This window comes from Protopterus annectens, chromosome 7.part0, assembly GCF_019279795.1.
Source record: "Protopterus annectens isolate FY-2018-M chromosome 7.part0, PAN1.0, whole genome shotgun sequence".
Lineage (NCBI taxonomy): Eukaryota > Metazoa > Chordata > Ceratodontiformes > Protopteridae > Protopterus > Protopterus annectens.
In genome coordinates, this window is record NC_056739.1 from 293,784,238 (window position 1) to 293,807,490 (window position 23,253).

The 23,253-nt window shown below is 38.3% G+C and overlaps 1 protein-coding gene across 4 annotated transcripts in view; it reads left to right on the forward strand.

Moving 5' to 3' along the window:
- TMCC2 (transmembrane and coiled-coil domain family 2) overlaps positions 1-23,253 on the forward strand; it is a 1,263,302-nt gene that overhangs the window by 854,940 nt on the left and 385,109 nt on the right. Inside the window, exon 1 of one of the 4 annotated variants that reach the window (XM_044076806.1) lies at positions 1,946-2,497. The exons of the other annotated variants lie outside the window; for them this stretch is intronic. Coding sequence (XP_043932741.1) covers positions 2,411-2,497 — 87 coding nt within the window. The 5' untranslated portion in view covers positions 1,946-2,410. Of the gene's footprint in view, positions 1-1,945; positions 2,498-23,253 lie in introns of those variants that run through there. 4 annotated transcript variants of the gene reach the window in all.

Sequence of the window (23,253 nt, forward strand, 5' to 3'; positions counted from 1 at the left end):
ATATTATAAAGGGGAGTATATGTTAGTTGCCACCATTTGTAGGACATTACTGGGTACACACTGTTGTTTCTCCACGGCATAAAAGAAGCCAGGTACTTATTATAACATTGCAATGAATATAAAACTAGTTTGCATAAAAAGTAACAGGCATTGAGGAGCATAGCTTACTGCTTGCCGAATTCATGTCTGCTGGTACTGTGGGACAGAAAACTGCTACACAAGTACATTTTTCAGCTTTGGGATGGGATAGATTGTTAGCAGTCAGAGTCTGTTTGGTGTGCATTAGTTATATAATGCATGTGTGTGTAAACGAAGGGTCCATAGCAGTTCCAAGAACCAAATCACATTAAAAACAAAACAATAAAAAATTAAGTTGACAGTACATAATGCCAGCTTTAACAAAATAACACAAAAAAGCAGCTTTGCAAGAGGTAACCCCCCCTGCGCACCACTTGAGGGAGCTGCACCCACCACACTCCATGGTTAGGCATGCAAATTTAAAAACTGCATAAACATAAAGCCACACACACACACACACACACACACACACACACACACACACACACACACACACACACACACACACACACACACACACACACACACACACACACACACACGCACACACACACTGCTGAATGATCATGCATGCATTTTGTCATCATAGAATTAATGCAGCTAGTCACCTTTGCCATTTTATAAGTACAATAAATCACTGCAGGGGGTGTAACAGAGTTCTAACATAGATGAAGGGGCTATGATCCTCAATGCATACCTCCAGATGCAACACACATACCTTATCACATCTTGATGCATGAATAGCCAGACTTTAGAAAGCTGTTACAATATATGGAATATTGAAAAGTGCAAGTTCTTTAGTAAGAGACTGATCATAGGAGGTTACTAGGGTAATGGCCCCACGGCCCTTACAAGCCTAGCCAAGTTCAACCCATGTTCCCAAGGGTATCTGGTTCAAGCAGATCCTAAAATCAGCACCTATTGCACCTGTTCAAGAGGGACACAGGTGGAATTCCCGCTGTGAATTTCTAGTTACCCATCCATTTGTCTGATTATGCATAAATAGGGCCAACGAGGGCCCTTTCTCTTGGTTTTTGATTCTCCTACTTCACTGAATTTGTGGTGTGTGTATCTGTGTGTTTGTGCATGTGCTTGAGCACATGTGACATGCTGCCATTTTTCACTGCCGTGTTCCATATGCAGTTTTGCCCATTTTATGTCACATGCTGTTCACTTGTATGTGAAGCTACCTTCCAGCTGTAGCACTTCTGCAAGAGTGATTGTTGTGAGGAGAAGCTGATAGGGAGATGGACAGAAGCTGAGATCCTGAACCAGAAAATGGTTTCACATTTGAAACATTTCTGTTTTCTTGGTTATATTATATATTAGAATAAACATTCATATAAGATGGAAACTATTTTGAAAATAGAGTTGTAGCGAAATTATTTTATTTTAAAAGTGCTTTCTAGGTTACACAGGAATATTTCAGGTTACTGTGAGAGATGTGCTGGCATTTTATTTTTATTCTGTGTCCTGCATACATAATGTGCTAGCTAGTACTAAACAACTGCCTGCATCTTATTTTATAACCCTAACAGCACAGCAGCAGGCTGGATTTATAACTCTCCAAAATAAAATGATGCAGCAGAAGCTGGAGGGAATTCGTATCGTATCAGCTCAGAGGGCATGAAGAAGAGCGAAGGTGCTTATTTAAAATCTCATCATTAAACAGTACATAATAATGTGAATAACCTCTTTGAAAGCATTCCCTGCCACTGTTTTGTATTAAAGAAATGTGGAGGTGAGGGTAAGGGGCTGTCCTCTCCTACAGAGAAATGTTTTCAGTATAATGAGGATGATGAGGAAACTTCAACCCCCCGCCCCGACACTCACTCCAGTGTCCCTCCTCCATCCTTACGTTTATTATTCACTGATTACCATGAAAATCTCTATTTTGATGTTCTCAACAACTGTTCGCATTTATGCTGAGGTCAAGAGTAAAAAACCTTTCAGCAGATTATTTCTGACACCAGGAGCTGGGGTTCAGAAGCTGAGAAAGCCCTTTGTATGCGTGCATTTAATTGCTGGGATTTACTTCATTTGTCACAGCAATCGCCGTTTGCTGCTTCAGCTGAAAATACTGCAGCAAGACTTGTGCTCTACTCTTCTGCTTGTCCAGCCCATCCTTCTCTATTTAAATATATCTGAAATAACTCTGATGTGTGTTACAGTCCTGGCAAAAGAAGTGTTCACATTGTTTTGTTATAGTGCAGCCACAGAGGTGCAGGACAACACCACTGACATGTGCTTGGCCAGACGATTTAATGCTTCTGAGAGTGTCAGCAGAAGATTGAGGCACATGCTGCAGGCTATAGCTGTCCAGTAAACGGTGATGCCAGACGGAGACATTGTGGTACATCCCATGGAGCGGTATTACCAAGAGCCATCATCTGGAAGTGCCCCCATCCCAAACAGCGTGGTAAATATCTATCTCATTTTGTCTCTTTTTTTCTTTGCTCTCATGTGTTTTGCTGCAGCTATTCTGGAGGTTAGTTAAATCTCTTATGCAATTGCATTTTCCTATGAAGAAACTGCAGTGTTCACAAAATAAAGTAACTAGGGGAGTCTGTGTGTGTGTGTGTGTGTGTGTGTGTGTGTGTGTGTGTGTGTGTGTGTGTGTGTGTGTGTGTGTGTGCTTTTAATGTTATGGAAAAGAATTAAGGTCACACTGCCGTTCCTAGTTCTATAGCTTTTAATTTTCTATATTTTGTGGAATGAAGACAATTGAGGTTTAGTGAAGCATATGCCTTGTAGAATTTAGAGAATATTTATGCAGTTCCCTCAGTTCTACATAGTATAACTATTTTATACACTGAGATGGAAAAAAAGTTACAAAATTCAACTATTTTTTTTTTGTTGTTTCTAAAAGTAAGGTGACCCTAGAGATTGACTAGCAGGCAAGAAGTAGGACATTCTTGTAAAAATAGCTTTGAACTCTCCTAATGGGCTTTTAGAAGTCATAAGGATAATTGATGCTTTTCAGAAAGTGTGAGGAAAACCATCAAGAAAAAGGAAGGTATGGGGGTCAGTGCTGAAACCGATGACACTATAGACTCTGAGATGGATAGTCACTGTATACTAATACGTATATATATATATATATATATATATATATATATATATATATACACACACACACACATTTATTACCTGCTGGCAAGGTCTTTTATTTTCGTCTGCATATGGCAAAGCTGCCTACAATCTCAAAGCAAGCAGTCAGCACAGCAGAATGTTCAGTTGTATTGCAGATAGAGTGCAGTAGCTTTGCTTAAGCAAAATAAGTACAAGTCAGTGAATTAGAGCAAATAAAGGCATTACTGCTTCTCTGCTGTGTGAATATTTTGTTACACTTTTTCTTTGGTGGCGAGATCAGTGGAGCATGCTTCATTTGACAAAATACTAAACGGTCTTATTAGCAAATCTAAAAAGATGCAATGAATTTGTGCTGTGCCAGTAAAAGAACAGATAGCTACAATGAAATGCTGAGGTCAGTACAGGAATTACCAAAGGTACTTTTTGTAATGAGTAATCAAATCCTTACCTGAAATATGAAAATGCATGCTTCATTTCTGGCAATACTATAACAGTTGTCAGTAAAGAAAATGTAAGTTTTGAGGCAAAATATTGAAAACTGCCAAAGTTACATGGCTATACTACCAACATTGTAAATATACGCATAACTTTTATGGCTTTCAACATTTCTGTCTTAAAATGTCAACACCTAATTTGTGTTTGTGTTATTCTATCACAGGAAAGTAAGTAGGGCTACTGTTCTAGTCTGTCACGAAAGGTGATGTTGTACAGAATGCAATCTCTGTCTACAGTGTAAACAAAAAATGTAGCCAGACTCTGAAAATTCACAGATCTCACAAGCATGCACTGCTGTTAAGAAGTGTCTGTATTATATGTTCTGGCAGAAAACTGTAAATTAATGCAGTCTTTGAATGGCACAGTTTTCAGTACTTCTGCCCCAAATCTTCAGCATTGTTTGTGTTTCTATGATACTGCATGAAGTGGTGAAAATATTTTTCTTACTCTGCCAGGGGATTTTTTTTTTCAAACTAAGTATAGAATTTCCTTATGAGGGACAAAAGCAGCATCTTTTATCATTGTGAACACTGATAGTTATGATTATGAAACGCTTCAGAAATACCTATTAAGGTTTAAGAGGAAATGTTACAAACTGAAAAAGTTATTTACTTATGTTCTGTTGGCTGGACTGAGACCCACTGTTAGTGAAGGCCTGAAGAGATGAGCTTAAAAAATAAATAATATGGAGTAACTTAAACCAACATTTAAAATAAGCGTAATGCACTTAATAAGGGCATGTGAGTATTACTGATATGTGCAGTTTATAGTATTGAAAGTGGGTACTGTTAAATACAGCAGAAGTTTAAAAAAATAAAAACTAATGGACTGTTTCACAGGTTGGGTTGGAGAGTACATTTCAATTTTTTCAAAAGCGGTTTCAGTGAATGGTGACATACCGTTTAGCACAGACAAAAATGGACTGTCTACTGATTGACAGCCAGGACAGACATACAAGTGCAGTAATATGGCTGAACTGCTGTCAGAGGGTAGGTTACTAAGTCATAGCACCAAAAGAGAGAATTTTTGGAGAAATGAATGACATTACTAACCATCTGCTTTTTGTAGCATATACATTTATTGTCCACCATAAAGTATGTCAGACATTTTCTGTGGATTAATGGTTTAGAGTTAGCTTATTTTTAATAAAGCCCACGAAGTTATGAAACACAGCATCCTCGGAGTGGTTGTAGCACTTTTAACACCTGTATTTCTGTAAACCCTGAGTATCTGTAGAGCACAGTTGCATTGGGAGGGGAATGCCATGGGACATAATGAGTTATTAGGATAGAGCTAGGTGTGTGAATTATTATTTTTTCGTAATTTGAGATTTTTATCTGCAAAGTGGAAATGTACTTTCTGTAAAATCACAGTATCACAATCATCCCCCAATACAGCTATGATCTTAATCAGTCCTTATAGTCTGTCACTAGTGTTACTAGTCCCTCTGTGGTGAAGCAGGTTACAGCAGGAGGCTTTACTAAGACTGAGGAGCCACCACAGCTGGTCATGGTGGGGGTTTTAACTCGGTAGTGATGTTCCTACCTCTTATTATGTGCATACATATACCTTGTATAGGCTAATATGTACCAAAAGGTGTGTCTACAACACAGCCGGATCATGGTGAAATGGGTCCCTAGGCAGAGTAATAGAATACACTCCCCCAGCCAAACCAATATCCCATTACTTGTGTATGTCTCCGCAATTTCCATAGAACACTCTTCAAACCTGCTGGTCTGGATACTATTTATTTTCTTACTTCCATTATGATCACAGATATTTGGATTTAATTTAAAACTGTTATTTCAAATTTTACATAAAAATACTGACAAACATTTGCCAAACAAAACAAAACAGTTTCACAGTGAAGTCAGACTTAACATGAGCAACAGTGTGCAACTCTTCAATTGAAACTCACATTAATGGACTGTTAGGTGCATCTCAATAAAACTACAAGACGTGTGCTGGGAGCCATAGTTAAACAGAATGTAGTGAAGCAAACTGAAGTCCATGTGAAAGGTGCAGGAATCATTAAACATTAAACTTGTAGACTTCATGCTGACCATTTTATACACAGCCAGATAGTAAGCACATTGTCAACAAAATAAGAAAACCAAGGATCTTATCAAAATAACATGGCTCATATGATCATGTTTCTGGTTACTACAATTGTTTCATATACACCATAACTAATATGGGTTACAGGAACCAAGTATTTATACCCTGTCACAAAGACATCAGTTACAGCTATTTGCATGACTGTACATTTCAGATACCTGCTTGAGAACAAGTGAGTGATCCACGAATGTACCATAGATTATTTCCATCACAATCATACTGTGGAAACCACTGCAACCCCCCTCTGCCCTCTAAATTTCTTAGCTTATATCAGAGTCAAATATCCCAAAATCAGGAAGAGATTTTAAGTATTTCTTTTATGTACTTAGAAAGCTGTTAGAATAAAAAGCTTTGCATTTCCTGACAAAAACAAATATGAAATTCATGCCTGTATTTTCTCAGTAAGAATAACTGTGACTCTAGTGACTAAGTGGTAATCCCCAGTGATTCATCTGACTTTTCTGCATCTGTCTGGGAATGTAAATCCTCGTCCTCCATCAGTAGTCATTCTGGGACTGGAAGGGAGGGCAGTTTAATCCATCAGGAACAATCTTGTGGATGGGGATACAACACACACACACACACGCACACACACACGCACACACACACACACACACACACACACACACACACACACACACACACCGTTCTGCATATCACAAACACACATGTGTACACTGTAAATGATCCCTGTCACTGTGTATATACAAAAATAAACAAATAGCGCATCTGCCATTTGTAGGTGATTCATAAAAACAGTCTGCTCAAATCTCTAAGTCATTTAGCCATTAAAACAGAAAGCATTTGCCATTGTCTCTGGTCTGCTTTGCCGTTGCCATGTATCAGCTCTCGAACAAAAAACATTTGCTGTTCTCATTGGTCTGGTCTGTTCTTAAACTGACAAGCTCGTCTACTGATTACAAATCTTCCGTGCATTAGACTTGATAATGTCCAGGCTGACAATGCTGCTGGGCGGAAATCATGTGTGCCCAAATCTTGAGCTAAGGCTGGAAAGGTAGTTTTTTAGGCCCTCCAGCTACTATCAGGTGCCTGCCTAGTGTTGGATCCAGCTCTGGTCTAGGAGCATTACTACACTTGCCACCTGCATTGTGGCAGTACCTCTTAAACATTCTACTCAAAGAAGCCCACTGGCATTTCTGAGTCTTGACCTCCACTGGAATCACAGAAGCAGCATACCTACCAGTACATCAGTTCCACCCCTCCAAAGAAGGTGAGCAGGTGATGCCTTGTCCTCCTCTCTATTCCTGTCTGCTTTGGTAGCTGCCTGAGCCACTGATTGCACTAGTGTCCCCTGGGTCATAGTCCACCCCCTTCATCAATAGCACCAGTATGAAGAGTATACATTGTTGGCCAAGGTTTTTATTAAAGGGCAGAAGTTAAGTTTTGGGAAGAGATTAAGTGAAAAGTTCTAAAAGGTGGTAGAAGTTCTAGTTATGCAAATTTACAGTATACGTGAGACAGTTTTAAGAAGCAATTTAATGAAAATTAGTAAAGTTGATCCCTAGAAGAGTTTTGATTGGAGGACAGTGTTACCTGATCTGTACCTTCTTTCACATGAGTAATAGGCATGGTTTGACTCTCTGCAGATGTGTAAACAGATGGTAAGACTTTCTTTATTAAAGTAAAACTGAGATGGTAGTCAAAGATGATGCCTAGGTATTTAAGGTAGAGAATGGGCAAACTGTACATCAGCACCCTGATTGGAGAACACATGTTCTCCTGCAGGGTATTAATGTACAAGTAATGCCTACTGAAAAACGAGTTTGCCACTTCATAGCAGGATATCAAGCTGCCGTGGAGCTCGAACAGAAAAAAAACTAACAGCTGCCATTACTTTACACTCCTAAGCAGCCCTTTTGCTGTTTAGCGAGTGTAAAAAAAAAAAAAGAAGAAAAAAAAAAAAGAAAATCAATACAGAAGTGTGTGTGTGTGTGTGTAAGTGTATGCATGCATGTGAAGGGAAGAGAGATCGATTGCGCCGTTATTTTACACTTGCTAAGCAGCTCTTTGGGTGTTTAACAAGTGTAAAATCAAAAAACTGAGAATAAGTACGTAAACCGGGAACCAATATGAAAAATAAATGCACCACAGATTTCAGCAAATGAACCACATTTATTTAAATCGATGGAGTACTTTCATCCATCCACACCAGGGACTTCATCAGAATAAAAACATTGCACCATAAGGTTCTTTAAGTACCACAGCCTGTATTGTGATTGGTCAAATTTTAGCCAGTTAACTTGTAATAATTTGAATAAATTAAAACAAATATTTATAGTGTTGTAAAATTCATATTAGAAACTTATTCATTTCAAGAACTATCATAACCACCATATAAACATATAACATAAAACCAAAATAGTTACAAAAACAATGTCATCTCATTCTATTTAGAATTTTATTTCATCACAACCTGTCAGCTCTTTCTTTAAGAATTGGGGCTATAGACAGAGTATCATTTAAACCTGGCGGCATAGTAGCTGCTAACTTTAACTGCACTGCAATTCTTTTTTTAACCAATAAATTCTTCCAACCCCCCCCCCTCCAAGGATCTATTTCCATAGTTTCTAATATGTCAAATCTAAATCTGACAAAACCATCACATAATAGGGAAAGTCTGTAAAAGGCATTCATTTCTTTTTTACTTTTACTATCGTACTTATATTCATAAATTCTGTTACTCAAAAACCTTTTTCCCACGTAATATACTTTGTAGGATTCGCAAACAGCTATGTATACTACCCTGGGTATAGGACAGTTCACTTTCCTTAATGTTACTTTACTTTTCATTAAATTATTCAGGAAGAAAGATGTTTCATTATTTATAAAAAAATACACTGCTTACAAGCACCACAAGGTCTTGTACCCATGGTTGGTCCATTATTAGTTTCCACCTTTGTCTCTAGCAAAGCCTTAACATTTTTCCCCACTCTGATGGTAAATATGGGTTTCTTCCCCATCAATTTTTTTATATCACGGTTCACCCTAAAAGTGTTCCAGTTCTTTTTAATAATGTTTTTAATATCAGCTGAAAAGGAACTATATTGCAAAACACATGCTTTTTCAAAAATTTCATGTTGCATAGTTCTCTGTCTATTGTTCTGGGGGGTAAAACCTACTTCCAACAGAATCACATATTTTTACGGGTTCCTATTGGAAGATCGAATTTCCAATTGCTCAAATCACTAAAGGTCGACCTTAAATTATCAAATAATTGGAAATTCAAATGCTTTAAAATGAACATAAAAAAAAAAAAAAAGTAAAGGGTGTAGGCAGGGTGGCAAGCCTCCCTGCACCCCTGCTACTTAAATGTACTAACTCCGAAATTGTGTTACAGTGTAGGAAAGGGAAATCTTCCTTTTCCACACCGTAGTACATTAAAGTGCGATCTCAGAGTTGGTATATTTAAGTAGCGGGGGTGTGGGGGGGTGCAGCCCCCATGTGGGGGGGTACAGGGGGGCATGACCCCTGTTTTAACCCATCAGGGTACGTTGTCTTTGTTTTTTTTTTTTTTTGACTTTTGAAGTTACGGAACTTCGATCATATGATGTCGACCATATGGTATTCGAAGTTCCGTAACTTTGATTTTCTAATAGGTAACCATTTCTTACCCCACTGTTCATACACTTTTTGTATAATGTCATCCACTAAATTGATGGGGTACCCTTTGTCTTTAAACATATTACCTAAATTGATGAATTCTTTCTTTAAATCTCCAGACTCTAATGTCATACGGGCCACTCCTATGGCCTGTCCTTTTACTAGGCTTTTTTTCTGTACCAAAGGATGACAGTTAGTAAAATATAGATAGGCACTGCAGTATGTTTCTTTACAAAAAATATTGGACTTAAATCCATTCTTAGAATGTGAGATAGTAGTGTCCAAGAAATTAATGCCGACACTATCACATTTATAGGTAAACTGCAAAAATTCTGTAGTGCAGTTTAAATATTTAATAAAGTCTGGAATCTTTTCTTTTGTACCTCTCCATAAAATAAAAATGTCATGCTGGAATCTAATGTATGTAACTATAATGGCCCAGTATTGGCTCTTAAACACATGACACATTTCCCATCCTAGTAATACGATGTTGGCATATGCAGGGGCACAAGCTGCCCCCATATCTGCACCTTTTAATTGTTGAAAATATTGGCCTTCAAAAAAGATGTAATTGTTTTCCAGAATGATGGCCATTTGCTCACTTGCCAAATTTACATCATCGTGGCCGATTGTTGAACGGGCATGTAGCACTTCTTCAAATAACTCCAGTCCTTCCAGTTTAGGAATGGATGAGAACAAATCTTTTACATCAACAGTTAAGAACATTAAATCTGGTGACCATATTTCCCTTTTTAGGTGCCCTAAAAATTGCTAAGATTCCCTTACTAGGTGGGGCACATTTTCCACTACGTGTTTAAATATGGGTTCATAGGTTCATAGGTTAGTACTAAGATAACTGCCCTTGCGAGCCATTGTAAGCCTAGCCAATTATCCCTTGTGAGACTCAAACCCTGCACGTTGTGTTTGTAAGGCAAACACCTTAACCATTAGGCCACCCTTCCAACCCAGCAACATCCTGTCTACCATTAATGCCAGGGGGTGTGTCTTTGAACCACTAGCTGATACGGGTCTATATTAAATCACTGAATGCTTAGAAAAGTGAACGATGATTTATCGACCACATGTAAGCGAAAGCTTACAAACTCGACTGCTTAGAACAGAGATTTTTTTCCAAGGGAAAAAAATTGCTGTTACCAAAAAAAAAAAAACACTTATAACATAAAGTGGGGGGGCTTGGCCCCCACACCCTCTTACTTAAATATACCAACTCCAAGATCACACTACAGTTTTCTAAAATGGCAAAGTAATGGATGCGGCCAAGCAATTTCTTTCCTAGGGAAAGAATTCGCTTATATGCCACTTCGTCATTTTGCCTTTTTGTCTTTTCAAGTTCCCGCTGATACAATTAGTCTAAAAGGTGGCTCATTGATATTTTTGTGGACTTTGGGTATCCCAAACATTTCTGGTATTTTGGGGTTACTATTAATCAAAAAATCATATGTGCCTGTATCTGTGCTGTTCAATAACATATTCCTCAAGATAAGAATTTATATGACCATATGAAATGTTGATCTGATTTTTAGAAACTTGGATGTAACATGCTTCATCAAACAGTATGTTATGCATAACATTGGAATAGTCCTGAGAATTAAATAAGACTGTACCTCCCTCTTTATCTGGTGCCATAATTCTTAAAGCTTTATCTTGTCTTAATTTGTGTAATAAAGCACATTCCTTTTTGGTTAAATTGTTATAAAATATTTTATCTTTCGCCCAAAGTTTGTACATGTCTTCCACCACTGCGGATTCAAAAGGATGCAGTGGTGGGTAATATATACTTTTTTCTTTAATAGGCCCTTCCTTGTATTATGGCTCTCACTAGAATTGAACTCACTATTAAGCAAACACAATATCCAGTTTTCTAGTATACAATTTGAAGTCAATAATAATGTCCACTGTATCTGGGTTCATAGAAGGCACATACTTAGAACCCTTCAAAAATAGTGTAAAAAACTTCTGGGTTATTTTTCTGTCAGTGTAATTGTATATTTTGTATCCCTGATAACAATTTATAATACAGTGATTAAAATCTATTGTCTCTCTCTCTCTCTCTTTCAGCTGTTCCCATTAGGGGTCGCCATAGTGAATCATCTGTTTCCATTTCTTCCTGTCCTCTGCATCTTGCTCTTTCACACCAACCACCTGCATGTCCTCTCTCACCACATCCATAAACCTTATCTTAGGCTTAAAATAAAAAATAAATATAAAAAAATAAAAATAAATAATAAATAAAAATAAAAAATGGATTAAAATCTATTGTAGTATTTAATATTTCCCCTTCCCTGGGTAATAATTCCGCTTCCATACTTGTGCTGCGTGGCTGATAGATACATAATTCTTCTGTCTGTATTTGTTCGCTATTCTTGCCGAGTGACGGACTTCCTGAAAATCCTGCTGGTAATAGTTGTAATCTGTGGAATCAGTTACTTTTCCTATATAATTCTCTTACCTTCCCAATTCCATCCCATCACTGTCTGAAAATCTATAGTCATAAAAATAAATGTTGTCCTTATGATTACTATTGTCTACTAATAAATGAGGGGTATGCATTCTTATTCCTATATTGTCATAAACCTCTTTCTAGCTTGCACCTCTTTTTGTAAAAAGGTTGTTACATCTCTTTTCAACCCTCCCAATAACTCTGTCATACAGCCCTTCAAACTGTGAAAATATTAAATAATTTGTGATACTTTTATTTAATTCCTGTACCTCTTTTTCAATTTTTTATCTTTAATTGTTCATGATAAAGAACAACCTTGTTCAAAAATTGCAACCCCCCACGCATCAAACTTTGACACAAATTTGTCTATCATGGCTTCATCATATACAAGGCCAAATGGAAACTTATATGTGCGTAACCCCTGCGTCACCACTTTCAATTCAATACATTCTCTTAAATAAGCAATTTCAGTTTGCACACTTTTAAGCCTGTACAGCCTTTTTTTAAACTAAAATATCATATTCTTTAATGAATTAAACTGTTCATGATCACTGACTTTATAAGTTCCATTAATGTTTTCAGCAGAACTACGAGTGTGAAAGCAATGTGTCTGCCACAATACTGGAGAACTTGTTTGTCTGAATGTTGTTAGTATTGCATACAGTTTCATTAGTTCTCTGTATTAAAGATGTAGAAACTCTAGTGTCCTGTGGCTTTACATCGGGACCTAGCTGTAAAACAGTACCTGTTAATCCTATCATAGCATATAGATTGTTTTGTCCCTTTCTCATATCCTTTTTGTTTTTTTCCTAGTGCAACGGGTCTCTGGGAGTTTTCGATGTTCCCTGCAATACCCAGCCCCCTGACATGCGCTATCATCTCTGTTGTTGATTCATCTATCATCTCTGTTGTTGATTCATCCATTTTCGATGTTCCCTGCAATCCGTGCATCCACATCATCACACGTTTCACTTACCCCAGCCCCCTGACATGCGCTATCATCTCTGTTGGAGTTGTCAGGGATACTAGCCATGTCCAACAGGTTAGTACGTTGAAGGGTATTGTACAAAGTACTCGGTAAAGGCTCCTTTTGAGAAAGGAGCTCTATAAGACGTGAAAGCTCCCCTTTTAATTTTCCAGTGTCCTTGTTAAGAGCAACAAACTCCGGATCTTGGTATGGAGTAGAAGACAAATGAAAAGTATCCAATGTGTCCATGCTGAAGTTCCAGTCCTCAGAAAACTCACCAATAAAATCAAAAAACTGAGAATAAGTGCATAAACCAGGAACCAATATGAAAAATAAATGCACCACAGATTTCAGCAAATGAACCACATTTATTTAAAATGATTGAGGGCTTTCTTTGTGTTTTTGTTTAGCAAGTGTAAAAAAAAAAAAAAACAGAAAAAAATGTGTGTGTTTATGTTGCTGTCCGCGTGTGTAAGTGAATGCATGCATGAAAGCAGAAGACACTGTGTGTGCGTGTGTGCGTGTGCGTGTGTGTGTGTGTGTGTGTGTGTGTGTGTGTGTGTGTGTGTGTGTGAGTGTGTTTTAGGGGTGTGGCTGTCCTTTAATCCCAGTGCAAGTTCTTTTGGTCCACTAAACCTGTTGTCTGCTCCTAAATCTGCTAATCCTCATTCCTGCCCATAGATTCCTTATCAAATGGGACCTCAGAGATGTTAGCTATGGAAAGTATTCTGGAACATCACAATTTTCCCTATGCTCGCAAAGTAAGAGTGTTGAAGTACATTTTTCCCAGTATGACATGTCTTGTCACTTTCGGTTGAAACCCCTCCACTGACATAAACTTTTAATTGATTCCAGACCTTTAGTTGTCTTTCAGTTCTTGGTTCTTCGTTTCTGCATTTTGGTTCCAAGCTTGGTGCCTTCTGTCCGGAGTCTGAGTATGAAACTGTCCCTCTTCCTTGCATCCCTGTGCAAGTTTGTTATATATCTCTCCATAATCCCTGATTCAAACTTTTGCTGTGTCCCTTTTAAATTTATGCATTTGGGGAAGAAAATGGTTTGGGTTACAGTTACTAAATAATGACAACAACTAAAGTCAGATACGAGATAGACCTGTAATGAGCAGATAGTATACAATACGATAAAAATGTATCAAATCAGAATTAAATGATGTTTTTTTTTATCTGCCAGCTTTAAGAAAAAGCTGCATAATCCCATAGTTCTACCCCTACACAAAAGTCAAGCATCAGCAAATGAAAAGCAAATGGATCCCTAAACGTAGCAAGAAGAAATAATGCAATATCAAACTCACTGCAGTAATTAAAACACATACTGGACTGGGGAGAAAATACACGTATGAAACAAAAATACTAAGCATTTAAAATGTATGGCTCACAAGTATTTGCAGTTGCAATATAATGTCATTTAATATATCACATTTGTGCAGTTTTATTTGAACAGAAGAGCTTTTGAGAGGCTATCCCTAAAAGGGATGTCCCTGACTCATTGTGTCTTATTTTGACATATTTTGGATGTTTTGGATGTAAAATGCTTCTTCCAGCAGTATTAACATATATTACAGAAAGTTTGTAGCATTAGGTGGAGGAACTATTTTACATCAAAAATATATTAAAAAATGAACAATAATATAGTACTTAAAAATAAATAAGTAAGTACAACACAACATTTTTCAGAGAGCCCATTCTTTAAGCACAGTAATGCCCTACAGGGTGCGTGTTCATGTGTAATTAATGCCCTTCTAGGGGTGTAGAGGCCTTCCACCTGAGGCATTGGGCCTCATAGCACCCCTGGGCGGGCGTTAATTACACATTAACCCACGCCCTGTCGGGTGTTATTGCTTGCTTGAACTTTCCTTGGGGGTACCACTATAGAGTAGAGAGAGAAAATACAAGAGAATGTTTTTGTATTGTATAGTCTGTTTTTGAAGAGATTAGAGTTAGTTTTGCCTGCGTTTTGGATTCATTTAATTATTGTTGCTATGTTAAAAAAAATGTTTGATAGGGTAGCTTGAGCAGTGCTAAGATATTGCTCTTTAGTGAACAAGACAGTATATACATACTGCACTATGGTGACTCTATGAAAATAAGAGGCCATAGGTTTTAGGTAAATTGAAAGGGACTGTTCAAGGATGTACCTCTGATGATATCCTTTGTTAGGTGTGAAATTAACAGCTTCAGAAAATCATTTTTACTGTATACCTTCAGTGAGTGAGGAAATTCTGATGTAGTTCTTTATTTCTGTATGAGTTTATATGGGCAGAATGATTATTTTAAAGGATTTTAGCAAGCTAATAATCAGGACTAGTACAACATGGCCTTTATTTGAGCCATCTCTAATGTAGTAGTGATGCCACTGCCTACCTTACTTATATGTGCTAACCATACCCTTGCCCCTAACCCTACACATTATGTTACTATAAACCCTTTCCCTAAAAGTTCCACTATGAAGACAACCCTTGATCTTGGTTTTGTAGTTGGGGTGTATCATTTGTTAAAAGCAGGTTTTGGTGATGTTGTCTTCGGTAATGTGGGTTTTCGTTCTTTTAAAGTATACTCATATATGGATCTCATATATATATATATATATATATATATATATATATACACACACACACACACACACACACACACACATACAAATACAAGCAAGGATTCCATTTCATCTAACTATAAGTTCATAATATTGAATCTCTTTAATGCTAGAAGAAGTGAATGAATAATCATTTGATCACTTCTGCCGGCATTACCTTGTGAGAGGTTGTAAAAGAAAGGAGTGTAGGAATTTGCCCTTTCCCCTCTGTTGTGAAAGCTTGGAGTTGGTATATATAATTAGTGGGTGTGTGGGGTATGCTAGGGTCCTTGCCCCTTCTGCAAAAAAAATGTGAGTTGAATTTTTTTCATTATTTTGAGTTTTGATGCTTTGGGATTGATGTTTGATGTTCACTGTTTTTTTTACTTTGATAGTTCAAAGTACATCCAAATATGTACTTTATTCGCTACAATTATTTATTTATTATTTTTATTTACATTCGTTTACCGGGAAAGTCCGACTGGACACAGGTCCATTTCCAGCGGAGGCCCGGGGAGAAAAGCTCCACAGTACAGTAGAATGCAGTACATGAGAGAACAACATATAGAACATAGCATTGATTTTAATACATAATAGGTTAGAAGATAACAGTTTTAGTTAGACAGCACAGTAGACAGTCATTGAGGTACATAGTAAAAACATTGAGATACATAGTCAAAAACTTAAAAAAATATATATATATTTTTACCAGTATCTGGGTTTACAAGCTTTCTAGGGCAAATCTGTTTATACTTATCTGAACATGTGACACACAATTAGATTGGTATGGATTAACCTGGACTGTAACATGAGCATAGCCAGTTAGTTAAGTAGTGGGTTTTAAGGAGTTTTTTTGAAATGATTGAAGGAGGTGGTAGAAGTTTTATGGATTGGTAGTGTGTTCCAGGTTTTGGCGATGGTGCTGGCAAAGAGTGATTTACCAGCATTGTTTTTATGTTGGATGACAGCTATTAGGTTCTGGCTGTTAGATCGTAGGGTTCTAGTGGGAATGTGAGGCTGTATTAAATGCTGAAGTGCTGGGGTTAACTCAGGGAGGTAATAGAGCTTGTGAGCTATAGAGATTTGATTGAGCATGAGTATGTGAGGCAAGTCAAGACTGAAATAAAGCAGTTTCAGTTTTCTTATTGATTATTTTAGTGCACTGAAGCTTTAATGCTCTGTACTTGTTAAAGAGCTCTGTGAATCTGTCATCCATTGGTGAAGAGAATTTTTAATACCAAAGAATTTCATGGGGTTGTAAGGCTACATCTCTCAATAATACTGTTCAAGGTTTGTGTGAAATAGCTGAGTGCAATGTGGGTGTAGGAAGGTGTTTTAACATACTTGAATCACTGTTTTGTGTAATATAATTAAATATTTCAAGACTGAAGGTCTTGTATAATCAACCTTCGATAAATATGTGCAAAGTCTTTTGTTAGAGTGGGCTTTGATGGTAAAAATATATGGTGATCACTAATGGAATCTAAGAGAATTCTATTGGTCATGGTCTTAGGTCGGCTGGATTGGAGATCCTCTTGAGAATGGAATCTTTTCACTGAAGTTTGTAAATATGAGGCAGATAGTGCAACAAATTGTACACAGACAATTAGAAAAAATATCGTTTTAAGAGGAATTAGTCAACTTGTAAATGAAATCACCTATTTTCTCTAATTCTGTTGTGCAGTATAATAAGATCGATGTTAAGTAGTCATGTAGGACAGAGTGGGATGTTTTGGGCAAGATATGCCTAGTTGCAATTTTAAGTGACTTATGTTCCCCTAAAAGGAATACACCAAGAGGACTTCCCTATCATTGCATATGAGACACTATGAATAAATAAGTGGGCACTTAAGGAAAATTTTTTTCAAAGACAGAGATAACCACGATGCTTTGCCAGAGATGGCCTGCACCTGTCACTCTTGGGATTCCGGATACTGGCTAAGGTGTTTGCCACCCCTATAGTGCCTTTTTTTAGGCAAGATTCAAATGACAAATTCACCACCATAACAGGTACAAGCAAGCAAAATCTAAGGGTAATGCTACTCAGTGCTGGAAGTCTAAACCTCAAAATGCACTCACTCGAGGCACTCCTTAAAATGGAGAACATCGACATCTGTGCAGTGACAGAGACCTGGTTCAAGGCTCCAGAGAACACGCCTACATTACCAGGCGATAATTAATTCCACACCTTTCGGCCACCTAACCTGGATGAAACACTAAAGGTGGAGGTGTGTCCATATTCATTAAGGATATCCACAACTCCAGGCTAGTTGCTCAGCATAATGCATCCGAGATTATCCAAGTGTAACTAACTCTGGGCAAGACTGCAATCCAAATTGTAGCTTTCTACAGATCCCCCACCATTGCCCCAGGATTCCCACTCCTCATTTCCTGATACACTGGAAAATATTATGGTACAACCTAACACCCTAATAATGGGAGATTTCAACTACACCCACCATTAATTGGGAAAACTGCTCATGTACCAACTCTTGTGCTCAACGTTTTCTGAAATTCATAAATTCAATGCCTTGGATCAACTTATCCACACCCCCACCAGGGGCAGCAGTATCCTAGACCTGGTCATTACCAACATGGGCAACCAGTGTTCCACACCAGAGGTCAGTTCCTCGTTGGTCAGATCTGACCACAAGCTAATCACCCTAGACATCTACATCCCACCCTTACTCCCCATTAGGGAAATCACCGTAAAAAAATTTCGCTTCTTAAGATAGAAGTGGCAAACTTCACGACACCCATGTTGACGGACAATAGAGGTACAACTGCTGAATCCTATACAAATGCACTTTATAAGCACTTACACGAGTGCGTGTATCATACAATCCCTAACAGAACCAAGATGATATCCTCCAAAAAAAGGAAGCCAATCTGGTGGTCCCTACCCATGAACAAACTCTACAGCAGAAGAAAGAAACTGTTGCAAAAAAGAGTAAAATCCCATGATTGGAGGAACTCCTTGGTCAGCCTCAGTAAGAAGCTGTGATCACTCATAAGATCCTCCAAAGCTAGTTATGAAAAAAAAATCCCCACTGATTCTAAAGACAACCACAAAACATTTTATAGCTATGTCAAGAATCTCAATGGCAACACTCAGATCTGCTCTGAGTTACAGCACAATGGCACTAAATATACAGAACCAACTGATATTGCCAACATCCTGGCAACTAGATTCAGTGCTAACTTTACCCCTCTCTCACCCCCTAAAGGGCCCATCTCTATACTGGAAGAATGCTAAGTTCCAATAATCACGGCTGCACAGGTAAAAAAACACACTCTCCAAAGCCAAGAACACAGCAACCATGGGACGTGACAACATCCCTGGCTGTGTTCTACATGAACTACAGAACGAACTGGCACCCTACCTAAGTACCATGTTCAATCATAGCCTCACCTCAGGCTTTGTGCCCACTGAATGGTGCACAGCAATGGTTATCCCACTCCACAAAGTGGGAGCCACCACGGACCCTGGGAACTACCACCCCATTAGCCTAACGAGCCTGATCTGCAAGGCTATGGAATGTATCATCATGGAACTTATAAACAATGACATTGATAATCTCCAGACTCTGGACCCTACCCAGTTCGGGTTTGTAAAAGGCAGATCATGTCTCCTAATCCTGATAGACTTCTTTGAAGCGGTCACCAAAGCCGTATATGAGGGTAAGGTGGTTCACACAGCCTATTTAGATCTCGCCAAGGCTTTCGACAACATCCCCCACTCTGGAATTATAGATAAACTCACAGAACTAGGTATAAATCCCAATGTCACAAGATGGGTTGCCAACTGGCTTACGGACAGAACCCACACTGTGAAAGTAGCAGACTCTACATCCAACTTCAGACCAGTGACAAGTGGAGTACCACAGGGTTCAGTCCTGTGTCCTCTCCTGTTTGGTATCTACTTCTCTGAAGTACAGGCTAACACAGAAGATCTCTGGCTAACAAAGTTCGCAGATGACTGCAAACTAGGAGCCATATTCAAAACTCTTAATGATGTGGACATCCTACAAAAGGGCCTCACTGAGACAGATGCCTGGTGTCAAAGCCATGGCCTCAAACTCAGTGCCAAAAAGTGCATTGTCATCCCTTTTGGTAAAAATTCTGTACCCATGAACTACCACATAGGTGGTAGTCTACTTAACACCAAAAGTGTGATAAGAGACCTTGGGACACAGGTGGACAGTAGTCTCTCCTTTGATAATCACATCGCCACAGTAGTCATGAAATCTTTTTATGTGGCACACCCCATCACAAAAAGTTTCTCATCCAGGAAAAAAGAGGTCATTGTTCCCCTCTACTCATCACTCATTAGACCCATTATAGAGTACAACACCCCTTTTGGTATGCACCTCACAAGACATCTACAACAACTGGAAAGGCTGCAGAAATACCTCACAAAGAGGATTACTGGCCTCAAACAGATGCCTTACGCAGACCGTCTCAAAAATCTCCAGCTTTACTCAGTCGCATATTGCTTACTCAGAGGTGATCTCTGCCTAACATACAAAACTATGTCAAACCCAGAGCTGTTTGACATGCTCCACTTAAAGAAATCCCAATCCCTCCGAACTACTCGCTCTAAGGACCTAAACCTTGTCGCCTCAATAAACAGAACATGCTGGAGGGATAGATTCCTGTCCCAGATTCTTCCCATAGTCTGGAACAAACTACCTATCTATATCAAAAAAGCTCCTCATTAGCACTCTTCAAGAAAAATCTTGATTGGATGGGAGATAGGAAATTCACTCCGGGGATCACTTCTGTGGCTCTGCTCGACAGGGGCACAGGAAAATAATTTTCTTGGGTGGCGAAAGCCAGGGTACCGTTTGGCTAGGCTTATATAGGCCCTAGGGCCAATAGCCTAGTACCTACCTGTGAACCTATGAACATCACCTGTTTAATGAAATCAGTCTCTTAAATATGTTATATACTGGTTAGTTTACTTTGTTATGTTTAATGCTAGATTTTAGACAATTTTCAGTAGTGCAAAAGATAGGAGGATTATAGATATTAGGGCCAATATTCTTACATATTCTGTTGTATTACAAACACCACTCATTTACACGTATAACTTTTAGCCTGGAGAAGGCTAACCAAAGGTTATTGAGAGGCGGGGATAGGAATATACTGTTTTTGGAACCTGAAACTGAGGGATTAGGGCAAATGTTATCTGAAAGGGATAGGGCTATCAAATAAAGGATGGTGAGAAAGTACAGACCAGACTAGGGTGAAATATATATTTTTTTATTTTGTCAGTGTTTGTCACAAGAAAGTGTTTTTTTTGGATGTGTATTGTGCTGTGTAGATTGATGCAGTTTAAAAAGAAGTGCAAAGCTAGCCAGTTTGACTGACACAGATATAAAAAGGCCTGAATGTGGCCTGGTTTCCCTGGCATTGATTAGCAGCTCCATTGAATGACAGAGACAGCAGGGGACAATTACCTTGCCCATTATGGAGGACATAGGATCAGGCATAAGATCCTGGGAGTATTTCAACCCAACGTTCTTTTACCTGTGCCTCTTCTTTCCCCAACTGTTCCTAATGACCCCTAGAGATCTCATCATACAGTCTTCCTCACCAGTAACTGCCTCCTGTCTCCTCTGCTCTTAAGTATGAAATGTTCCATTTATTCAAGTCTGTGGTCAAATACCCTCCTGTTCCTTATGAATCTTCCTGTTGGCTTTCCTCTCAATTCCTATGCATATTATTAACATGAGGTTTACCAGAGCTGTAAAAAATGGAAACTGTTTCTTTACTTTATTCCCTTGAGGACATACCCCAGTATTCTGTTTGTTGCTGCTCCTGTCCTTTCACTGCACTCCTGGTGGTCCAATCTTGTTGTGACCAGCACCTCAGGTCCTATTCTAGAGCTTTTGCCATTGGTTCTGTTCCCTTCCAGCTGATACTTCACACATGGGTCGTCATGCCCCGAGCACAATACTTAGAACTTGTTTGTACCGAATCTTAACTGTAACCCGTTTGTCCACTTGCTTAGATTTCCAAATCCTTCCCTAGCCTTTCCCGATTTTTGACTGCCACACCTTAGTATCGTCAAAAAGGTTGATCCTGTTCTGCAGTAACTAAAAATGTGTATGACTGACATAAGCACACTGAATAGTACTGAACCCAGGAGACAAAAGCCTGTAGTACTGCACTAGTCACATTTCTAATTCCTGATGTTATCCCCGTTTTGTCATTCAGACATACATTAAGTTACTCAGTTCTGGTCCTACCTCCAAAACTCTTTACTTCTTTCTAATCTTATGTGTGGGACTAAGTCCAAGGTCTTTCTGAAGCCTAACTACAGCATGTGACTGTACTGGGGTAAAAGGGCATAGAAGAGGCAGGGTATATTCTTGGTTCTAATTTCAGTGCATCTGAAGAGGGGAATGAGATAACGGCTGCTGGAAAGTATGATTGATAATGTAATTGACACTAGTAAAGCTACTACACATGGGACAAACTTAGGTTTGGGACACCCAGAACCCAACAGAAGGGGGGGGGGGCAGCGATCATACATCAGGCATTTCACTGTCCAGGCATACAAAAGTACTAAAATTCAAAATAAGCAATTGTGCAATAAGCAATTGTGCAAGACAAACCTGAAACACTTAACATTTCAAGACCTGATATGCCCACCAGGGCATTTCTGTAGTTTCAGTAAAAAATTCAACCAAACTAAAAAAAAAACGTTTTATTTAAAATGGTTTATTTACTGACTTGCTTTAAATACATAACTGGTCTACCAAAAGACCAAAACCAAGTTGGCAAAAACTGGGGCAGTGATACTACCCATCGCAACCCCTGAAACTTGTTGATAAAATTTGCCTTCAAAATAAAAGTAATTATGTCCAAAACAATTTTTAGAAATTCTTCTATCAATAACAATATTGATTTAAGATTAATACAAGAAGCACATTTTTGCATTTAGCTTGAGACTGTTTTCTGTTTACCAAGTATGTACATATCCCTGCCCATTTGCAAGGGATCAATTATCAGTGGATGAGTGAACACCAGCGCCCAGGGTTTATTTCGCAGTCATCAGAAAACTTGGTGAACCACGGTTCAGAATAAGGGATATCAGTTTGGATATCTGCAAAATAAATGCAAATCTGGAGAGTTTGCTTCAGCAAGGCCTCCAACTCTGATCTGGAGGAAACTAATAGAAAAATCCTCTCTGCTTAGTGGCAGCGCACTGAAAACTTGAGAATGATTTTTAAGAGAACAAGACTACAAAAACTGAATGGACTCCAGCAGTATAGAAACTGCCAAGGAAAACATTCTCAAGTCAGTTTTCTAGAATGTGTTTATGGTTTCCTTTCCAGTGTCTTAAGTCCCATCATATTTCTGATCTGTTTATGCATTTCATTGGCACCTTCCTGTTATTTTCATAGTGCTGCTATTTAGACTACTGTCACCTTGGTAGCAGACTATTATAACTAATAACTCTGTAATTAGCTAGACAAATACAAATTCATTTTTGCATATTTTCTACAGTAATCTCTGCATTACACAGTATTTTTAGTATTAAACCAAAAATAAAGGGAAGCTGAAAATATTACAAATCAGTAACATAATAATTTTAGCTAACTTCAGTATTCATTTTTGTACAAAACGCATTTCTAAACACAACACTTGATAAACATGAAACCTACACTGAGCTTGTCATTTCTGTTTATACTCTCTGAACACACTATTGTCTAAAGGGGGTCAGTGAACATTTCTGCCTGTAAATGATAAAGTGAGTAATGCAGGCTCTGCAATGAGAGGAGAATATAGCTGCACAAATAGTAATCTTCTGCCTTGACTGAAT